Source organism: Pongo pygmaeus, chromosome X (genome assembly GCF_028885625.2).
Source record: "Pongo pygmaeus isolate AG05252 chromosome X, NHGRI_mPonPyg2-v2.0_pri, whole genome shotgun sequence".
NCBI lineage: Eukaryota > Metazoa > Chordata > Mammalia > Primates > Hominidae > Pongo > Pongo pygmaeus.
Genome location: NC_072396.2, coordinates 48,431,013 through 48,440,618, shown reverse-complemented (window position 1 = coordinate 48,440,618; position 9,606 = coordinate 48,431,013). Strand labels below are relative to the sequence as shown.

At 44.7% G+C, this 9,606-nt stretch overlaps 1 protein-coding gene across 1 annotated transcript; it reads left to right on the top strand.

Moving 5' to 3' along the window:
* Window positions 1-2,038: 2,038 nt before the first annotated feature.
* UXT (ubiquitously expressed prefoldin like chaperone) lies at window positions 2,039-9,228 on the top strand. The gene is made up of 6 exons (XM_054471628.1): window positions 2,039-2,172; window positions 3,135-3,216; window positions 3,359-3,426; window positions 3,708-3,815; window positions 8,880-8,943; window positions 9,129-9,228. Exons 1-6 carry the CDS (start codon window positions 2,039-2,041, stop codon window positions 9,180-9,182), a joined length of 510 nt encoding a protein of 169 aa, XP_054327603.1. The 3' UTR covers window positions 9,183-9,228.
* The last annotated feature ends 378 nt before the right edge of the window (window positions 9,229-9,606 follow it).

Sequence of the window (9,606 nt, the reverse complement as noted above, 5' to 3'; positions counted from 1 at the left end):
TTCAGGAGGCTTAGGCGGGAGGATCGCTTGAGCCCGGTGGCAGATTGCAGTGAACCGAGATCACACCACTGCACTCTAGCCTAGGCAAGACAGTAAGACCCCGCCTCTAAAAAAATTTTAAAAATTCAAAATAAAACAACTGGCGAACTTAAGTGCAGGGTATATGAGTGTTCACTGTCAACTTTTCTATAGGTTTGAAATGTAAAGTTGGAAATATATTTTTAAGTAAAAAATTCTTTTTTGTGAAATGTAAGTTAATAGACTTACACAGACTCATCTCCAGCCCATCAGAACTGTGTTCTCTGTTAAATAAATATGTGTCTTCTTTTCTCTCTTTTCACAGGAAAGTGGTATAGATTAACTAGATAATATTTTTCTACCTAATATCTATTCCAATCACACTCAATGTAACTTAAACTATATGTAACATGAGATTTACAGACAAAAAAAACTAATCTCAATGTTTTCATTTTACAATTATCTTGTTCTAAGGGCAAAGAAAAGCTTAACTTGGCCAGGTGTGCTGGCTCATGCCTATAATTTTGGGAGGCCGGGCAAATCACTTAAGCCTAGGAGTTTGAGACCAGCCTGGGCAACATAGTGAGACTCTGTCTCTACAAAAATTTTTTTAAAAATTAGATGGGCGTGGTGGTGTATGCCAGTAGTCCCAGCTACTCTGGAGGCTGAGGCGGGAGGATCACTTGAGCCTGGGAGGTTGAGGCTGCAATGAGTCATGATCATACCACTGCACTCCAGCCTAGAGGACAAAGACCCTGTCTAAAAAAGAAAAAGAAAGACAGAGAGAGAGAGAAAAAGAAAGAAAAAGAAAGAAAGAGAAAGAAACAAAGAAAAGGAAGGAAGGAAGGAAGGAAAGAAGGAAGGCAGGAAGGGCTTAACTTGCTTGGGTTTTGAGCATTTGAAAAAAAAAAAAACTTGCTTTTACATATGAAACACAAATTATCTGGGAAGACTTCCTTGGTAGGGGTGGGTGCTCTAGGCTCTACAGATGAAAATAGCATTTGGGGATTCATCCCACGGTCTGGATTCTTCTCCAGGCAAAGGCCCATTCTTGCTGGGTTATAAGTTCTTGTTTGAAAATCTAACCTGAAAAATAAATTCACTCAGTCACTCTAGTGCATAAGAATAAATTCACAAAAACCTTACCATTTAAATAAAAACATGGGAACTATGCCTAACTACAAGATGGCCAATCTTCGGCAGAGGACTTCAGCCACCCTCTCCATTTTACTATCAAACGAGGTGATTAGACATAGAGCATTGTCAATTTCCACTTGAGCCTCACTTATGGGTTGCGGGTGCAGAGCTGGAGTTATCAAAGATGAATTTTAGAAAATGTCTCTGTTTAAAACCTTTTAAATGCTTATACTCAGTCCCATTGCCAGGAGTGAAACCCAAACCTCCCGTGTGAAAAATCAATATCCAGGCGGACATATCACACAGGATCTTCCTTATAGACCAGAACCATAGTCAATTTTTAGGTCCTTTTAAATATTAAACTCTTCACTTCCTCTCTCTACCTCCACCTGTGCGTCACGCCTACCTTAGAACCCGCCAAATCCCGTTAAATCCCACCCCCACCAGCCACGCACGGTCTCCATAGGCTCCAGGAGCCGCTTTTGCAGTCCCCCATTGGCCGGTTTATTGCCAGACGGCCCCTGCTCCCACGCCCTAGTCTTCTTTGATCTCCTCGGATTCCGTGAAGCCCCGCCCTTCTCTTCTCCCCTATGGCCCGTCTTCTTCCACTCAGGCCCGCCCCTCCCCAACTGGCTATTTGGTTGGCCAGCGCGCTTGCCACTTACGTCATTCACCCGCGCCACCCGGAAGCCGCGGTTCCTACCAACCGTTCTTATTGCTGGCGGCCCTGAGGTAAAGGCCGCGCTTGGGTGTCCCTGGGTGGCCGGGTCCCCGAGTTGGGAGGGGCGGAAGGCTGAACCTTCAGCTTGAGCCGGACAAGCCGATTCCCAGCGTTGAGAGGGTAGAGATGAACTGTGTGTGAGGCCAAACTGGAGCGGTCAACATGGTCTTCCCCCTCCCCACTCCCCAGGAGCCCATCATGGCGACGCCCCCTAAGCGGCGGGCGGTGGAGGCCACGGGGGAGAAAGTGCTGCGCTACGAGACATTCATCAGTGACGTGCTGCAGCGGGACTTGCGGTGAGTGACAGTGCGGGGGGCGGGGCGTTTGGAACATTCCACGTGGTGGGTGGGGCGTTCAAAGTTAGGGCCAACCCTTTGGATTGGCGGGCGAGGCGTTCAGAGTCCGGCCCCGCGCTCCTTGGAGCGAGAAGTGGGGACAACATCCGAGGTGCAGTTTGGCTGGGACGTGGCGTTCATCGCAGGGGGCGTGTCAGCGCATGCGCGGCCTCCAATGTTTAACGGATTAAGGCTTGTTTTCTGGAGCCACAGTTCTCGGGTTCGAATCCTGGCTCGGACATTCTTCAGCCTTGTGAATACGTCCTACCTCGCCTTTCTGTGCCCTATAAACTACTCTTCTGTGAAATGGGGAGTTTTCTGGAACCTTCCCCATGTAGTGGTTTGGAGTTCTTTATGTGTCCCATCTTTGTAAAGAATTTAGCATGGATGCCTGAAACATAGTAGAGGTTCAGTGAGTGTGAAGAAATATTATTGCAATCTTTGTTAATCTAAGCAGGAAATAAGGTGTTCAGAACTAGGACTATGAGCGTCCTAAAAGAGATGGAGGATTTTTCTAGGGTGAGGATGGGACATTATGATTGGAGTTCAGTATTGGGAGTGTAATAATAGTAATAATAGCTAACACGTATATAGAGTTTACCATTTGGTAGGCATTATTCTAGATGCTTCGTAGTAAATGCTTATTTAATCCTAATGACTCTACAAGGTAATACTGTCATCTGTATTTTATAAATGGGGAAACTGAGTCCCAAACAGGTTATTTACTTGCCAAAGTCACTATCTGTAAAGGATAGAGCCCAAATCCAAACCCAGGCAGTCTGACCCAGAGCCCAAAATTAACTTATGCACTAAAAAGCCTTTTCAGTGTATGGTGACATGAGAGTCTCAGAGGGTCATGATATGAGGTATACTAGGAGGAATGGGGCTGCCTATTGGTCACCATTGTACTTTCGTCCCATCAGAAAGGTGCTGGACCATCGAGACAAGGTATATGAGCAGCTGGCCAAATACCTTCAACTAAGAAATGTCATTGAGCGACTCCAGGTAAAGACTATGGGATTGGGTACCATTTTTTTGGTATGTGTGGGCAAGGGAGGGAAATGGGAAGAGAGACTCCAGACCCAAATCTGTCACCTGACCTAAGAGTTCACCACTGACCCCTACCTCTTTTTCCCTGGCCCCACAGGAAGCTAAGCACTCGGAGTTATATATGCAGGTGGATTTGGGCTGTAACTTCTTCGTTGACACAGTGGTGTGAGTGTCTACCCGCCCCTCTGAGCCCACAGGGTTCAGCTTACCCCTTCCCTCATGCAACATATATTTTTTTGAGTATCTTCTATGTACCAGGCACTATGCGAGATTTTATATTCCAGTAGGATATAAGCTAGGTGCTGGGGATGTGACAGTGAATAAAATAGGACAAAATCCCTGCCTTCCCAGAGCCTCAATTTGGGGAAGGGTGGGGAGCAAAACATAAACTATGCTAAACAGTGATAAGGACTTCTCCCCACTTCCTCTAACCTCTCTTTCCTCAGCCCAGATACTTCACGCATCTATGTGGCCCTGGGATATGGTTTTTTCCTGGAGTTGACATTGGCAGAAGCTCTCAAGTTCATTGATCGTAAGAGCTCTCTCCTCACAGAGTAAGTCCATTCCATGAGGATAGTGTGTAAAAACACCACCATTTCCAACACTCTTCTCCCTTTACCCATGGCTGCCTGGAATGATACTTAAGGACTCATCTCCCCTCCACTTCAGAGCTGGGGCTGAAGAAATGGGGTTGCAAAGCCCATGTGTAGCACATAATAAGCACTCAAAAAATGATATTTGTATTGTTCATTCACGCAAACATTTATTGGGCATCTTCTGTATGGCAGGCACTGTGCTTAGCAGTGGGAATGCAGCAGTGAACAAGACAGAAGAGTTCCTTGAAGGCTTACAATCTAGAAGAACTATACTGTTGTACATAAATACAATTATGACCAGATCCATGAGGTCTCAGCCTGTTAGAATTGGTAACAAGAAAACTAGTTACCTATGATTTCACTTCCTGCTAATTTTACTATTCATTCACTGTGTTCCTGCCACACTCACCTTCACATGCTTCTTTCAACACCCTAAGAATGATCCCACCACAGGGATATTGCCGTAGCTGTTCTCTCTGCCTGCACTGCTCTTTTCCCCAGTACCCACATGGCTTCCTTTCTCCTCACTCACTCATCTTGCTTAAATGTCACTTCCTCAACGAGGCCCTCTGTAACCTAACTTTCAAATTACAGCCCCTGGCATGCTTGATTCCCCTCCTTCTACTTTTTTTCTACTAACACTTATCACCCCCTAATATTTACTATGTAATTTCTTTCTTTCTCATGTTGTCTCCTCCAATTAGAATGTAAGTTTTACAAAGGGGGAGCTTTGGTTTATTCCCTTATACCCAGGTGACTAGAGTAGTACAAGCATATAGTAGACACACTGTGTTTTTGTTTTTAAGAGATGGTGTCTCGCTGTGTTGCCCAGGCTGGAATGCAGTGACTGTTTACAGCTGCGATCATAGCATACTACATCCTCAAACTCCTGGGCTCAAGCAGTCCCCTTGCTTCAGCCTGCCAAGTAACTGGGACTACAGGCGCACCGCTGTACCTGGCTTTGTGTTTGTTGAAATAATTTGAAAGGGTATGCTGGAAGCAAATTAAAGTGGTTATTGAAGCAGATCTGTGTTGGGGGTGATGGGGAGATAAAGTGTGGGCTCCAGTTGAGTTTAAGGCAGGAGTGTCCAATCTTTTGGTTTCCGTAGGCCACACTGGGAGATTTGTCTTGGGCCATACATAAAATACACTAATGCTAATGATAGCTGATGAGCTAAAAGAAAAAAAAAAGTTGCAAAAAAAATCACATAATGTTTTAAGAAAGTTTATGAATTTGTGTTGGGCTGCATTCAAAACCGTCCTGGACCACATGTGGCCCACTGGTTGCGGGTTGGACAAGCTTGATTTACAGTTTTGTGCAGGGAAGGGCAGTTGGGAGCATAGATGAGGGATTTGAAATGTAGCTAGGGAAGGCCTCCCAGAGGAAGGGACATTTGAATCATTTGACTGAGTGACGAAGCCATGGGGCTATCTGGCAAAGAGCATTCCTGGCAAGAGGAATAGTGTGCCTGGCATGCTAGTGAAACTACCAAGAGAGGTGAGCTTGGTTTCAATGGAATGAGCATGGGGGCACTGAGCAATACACTTAGATTAACAACATCTCACAAGTGTACCATTGATTTAAACTTCTTTGTTGGTTATGTTTATGTCTGTTCCTACATTCATTTTTTCCAGAGTTGCCTCCCTTAGAGTTTCAGTAATTTTTATCTTTTCAAACCTTTCCAGCCATGGGAAGGACTAGCAGGTGTTAGTGGACCCAAAAGAACCTCAGACCTGCTGAGATTTCTGATTCTTGGTGTTCAGACCAATTAGCAAATAGTTTAATTAAACGGCTTGCTTTCATGGTCAACACAATTCTGAACTGGTGATCATTTAGACCAAGTCCAATTTGTTTGTTTTTGAGATGGAATTTTGCTCTTGTCACCCAGGCTGGAGTGCAGTGGTGCGATCTTGGCTCACTGCAGCCTCTGCCTCCTGGGCTTAAGGGATTCTTCTGCCTCAGCCTCCCAAGTAGCTGGGACTACAGGCACCCACCACCACTCCCGGCTAATTTTTGTATTTTTAGTAGAGACAGGGTTTTGCCATGTTGGCCAGGCTGGTCTCAAACTCCGACCTCAGGTGATCTGCCCACCTCAGCCTCCCAAAGTGCTGGGATTGCAGGTGTGAGCTACCGCGCCCAGCTGAAGTTCAGTTTGTATAAGAAGGCTTTCCTTGTTATGTCACAGGATTCCTGAGCCTATCAAATAGATTTTAATGTTTTGAGACTCCACGTACTTCCCCAAAATGAAGTATTTAAATTGTCAGTGCCTGCCCCCTTGCCTGGTCTTTTTGATGTACTGACCTGGTCTGTTAGTGTGATGAAAAATATGGTTGACTCTTACTGCTTTATTGTACTTAGTAGGATTGTCTAGAAGTTTAATTTTTCTAAGAGATGAGGATTTGAGTCTATGTAGCTGGCTCTCTTTAAAATATTTGGTTACTTGGGATATACTTTGAACTAACTTTCTGGTCATTTTATGTGATCAAAAGTGTCAGTTCTTCCTGTTCTTAGTATATTTCTTTGTTTGGGAAGTGGAAGGGGTGAAATCTGTATATTCTTTCCTGATGACACGGAAAGGAGTACACATCCACATCTCATGAATAGACATGTAATTATAGAAGAAACAGCCTAACGGCTGGGCGCGGTGGCTCACGCCTGTAATCCCAGCACTTTGGGAGGCCGAGGCGGGTGGATCACGAGGTCAGGAGTTCAAGACCAGCCTGTCCAAGATGGTGAAACCCCGTCTCTACTAAAAGTACAAAAAATTAGCCGGGAACGGTGGCAGGCGCCTGTAATCCCAGCTACTTAGGAGGCTGAGGCAGGAGAATCATTTGAACTCGGAGGGTGGAGGTTGCAGTGAGCCGAGATCACGCCACTGCACTCCAGCCTGGGCGACAGAGTGAGACTCCGTCTCAAAAAAAAAAAAAAAAGAAACAGCTTAACCATATGACTATTCACACTGCCTTACATACTAAATCAGTAGTAATTTGCTTCTCACATAGCAAACAAAAATAAATCAGTAGTAATAAACATATCCCTTTTATGTTACAGCTAGCATTTGGTGAACTCTGTATTTTTCTCCCTTTTAAAGTGTTGAACTCATAGGTTTTCATAAGGTAAGCTTATACCATTAACTAATTTTGTTCTCTTTTTTGATGTTCAAATTGTCCCTTAGGAGCTGATCAGGTTCATTCTTCTGTTCTTTAAGCATTACCCCCAGAATATTCTTGAAAGTATTCTTGCTCTCTGGCAACAACACCCATACTTCATTTATTTCCTGTCCCTAAACATACACTCAACCAACTTCAGGTTCCTTTGAATGGAGTAGTCACTTATTCATTCAACATACGTTGGGTGCCTCCTCTGTGCCACACACTGTTCTGGTCCCTGGGGATACAGCAGGAAACAAAAAAGACCAAAATCTGCCCTCATACAGCTGACATTCTAGTCAGGGGAGACAAACAATAAACAAATGAATGATGTAATATGTCAGATGTTGACAGTGCTATGGAGAAAGCATATCATGGAGATCAGAAGTATTACCTGCAATGGAACAGTCGTGATTTTAAGAAGAATGGCTGACTGGATGTGTGAAGTGTGAGAGAGAGGAGTCCAGGTTTTTGGCTGAGCAACTGGAAGGATGGAGTTGCCATTATCTGAGATGGAGAAGATAGGGGAGGAGTAGATTTGGAGGGGAAGGTCAGGAGTTTAGTCTGGAACCTGTTAAGTATGAGGCACTTATTAAACACTGAAGTGGATTTTTAGAAGATGTCATTAAAACTCCTAGTCAAGTTCAGGAGAGAGTTCTGGGCTAGAAATAAAAATGTGGGAGATATTGGTATATACATGGGTTCATACTACTTTTTTTTTCCAATTTAACATCCTATCTTATTGCTCTCTACTTTTCCAACAGTATTTAGTTTCATTTACCCCTCAAACTGACTCCTACATTGACAGCACAATAAAATCCACATTCCTTATTATATCAAGACCCTGTGTGATCTAACCTCCTCCTACCTCTTGGACCTTGTCTTAGGCCACTTTCCCTCACCACTCACTTAATTTCTAACACTCTGACCTCACTGCTTCTCAAACAGCTCTTTGTTGCCTCTTGTCCTTTTTGTGAAATAGGCCTTCCTACTGCTTAACCATTAGGCATTCTTCAGTTCCTTCTCATTCTTTATTCTTGAGAAAGGCCTTCCTTGACCCTTTATATCAATTAGGATTCTTTTGGGTGAGATCTGATCCAAACTGGCTTAGAGAAAAGGAGTCAACTGACTGGTTCATGTAATTCAACCTCCTTCCTCTGCCGCAACCTTCCCTTGGCTCCCATCTCACTTAAGGTCAAAGCCAGGGTCCTTACCATGGCCTTGTAGGCTTCACACAGTCTGTCTCCCTCATTACCTCTCTGACCTCACCTCTTACATTCCCCCTTCACTTATTCTTCTCCAGCCAGAGTGGCCTCTTTGCTGCACCTCAAACATGCCAGGCACACTCCCACCTCAGTGCCTTTGTGTTTGCTGCCCCTTGTGTGTGGAACACATCCTCCATATAGCCACACTACTCAAAATTCACTGTCTTTTAAGTCTTTACTCAAATGCTTCTCAGTGAAGCCATCCCTGAGCCTTCTATTTAAAATTGCAGCCCCCCACTCCTGTACTCCTTATTATCTCTCATTTTTAATTTTTTTTATTGTAGTTAGAACCATCTGACACAACATAGCTTTTATTCCATTGGTTTTTTTGTATGCCTTTCTTTACAAGAATTTGAAGTCCATCAGGCCGGGAGTTTTGTTTGTTGTGTTTGCTGCTATCTCCCAGTGCTTAAAATTGCCTGGCATACAGTAGGCATTTAATAATCTTTGAATCAGTGAAAACCAGATGGTGGCTTGGCATTTCTGCATAGGAATGAGCCAGGTGGAAATCATCCAGGATATATGTAGATCTTGAAGTGATAAGGAAGGGTCATCCTCATAGTCATAAGTGGGGCCCATTTTGCCCTTTCTTGTTTCTTTTCTCTAGGCTCAGCAACAGCCTCACCAAGGACTCCATGAATATCAAAGCCCATATCCACATGTTGCTAGAGGTGAGAGCAGCTCACCCCACTACCAGACTCTGTGTTTAGGGTGGTGACCTGAAGAAGGGAGAGAGCAAAAGAAGGGAAGGACCATCTTTCCCTCTAAACTGGAGTCAAGGGAGGGAGGTCAGAGCAAGCCTAGGGGCGTAACCCAGACTCAGTCTTTGTTCAATCTCTTCTGTCCTCTTTTTCAGGGGCTTAGAGAACTACAAGGCCTGCAGAATTTCCCAGAGAAGCCTCACCATTGACTTCTTCCCCCCATCCTCAGACATTAAAGAGCCTGAATGCCTTTGAGTCACATGGCCCTTCTTTTTCCCCATAAACCCTGCTGGTTGCCACGGGGGCCTGTTCCTAGGGCACAAAGTTACTGAGAGACCCAGAGATCCAGTCTCTCTGTGGAACCTCTAAAATGCCCCAGCAGTCCTGCCTCCAGCCTGTTGCCTGGCAGTATTTGCCAGTTGGCCTTATGCACTGCCCTCTCTTCTGTCATCTTGGCAACCTGGGCCCCCCACCTCACCCTTTCTTCCATTCCTTTTCCTAGACACCACCCTTTGAATTGCCATAGAGAATGGGCCAATTCATGGTGGAGGTTTGTTCATTCCCACAACAATCAAAGGGCCCTAAGGTTTACCCTTTCACACACCCAATCATTTCCCAGGTACCCTAAATTAC

What these genes read in the sequence shown, in the direction of transcription:
- UXT (XM_054471628.1), top strand. Translation starts at nt 2,039, where the DNA reads ATGGTCTTCCCCCTCCCCACTCCCCAGGAGCCCATCATGGCGACGCCC. An exon ending in GTGCTGCAGCGGGACTTGCG is followed by an intron (nt 2,173 to 3,134) that starts GTGAGTGACAGT and finishes TCGTCCCATCAG; the next exon opens with AAAGGTGCTGGACCATCGAG. An exon ending in TTCTTCGTTGACACAGTGGT is followed by an intron (nt 3,427 to 3,707) that starts GTGAGTGTCTAC and finishes CTCTTTCCTCAG; the next exon opens with CCCAGATACTTCACGCATCT.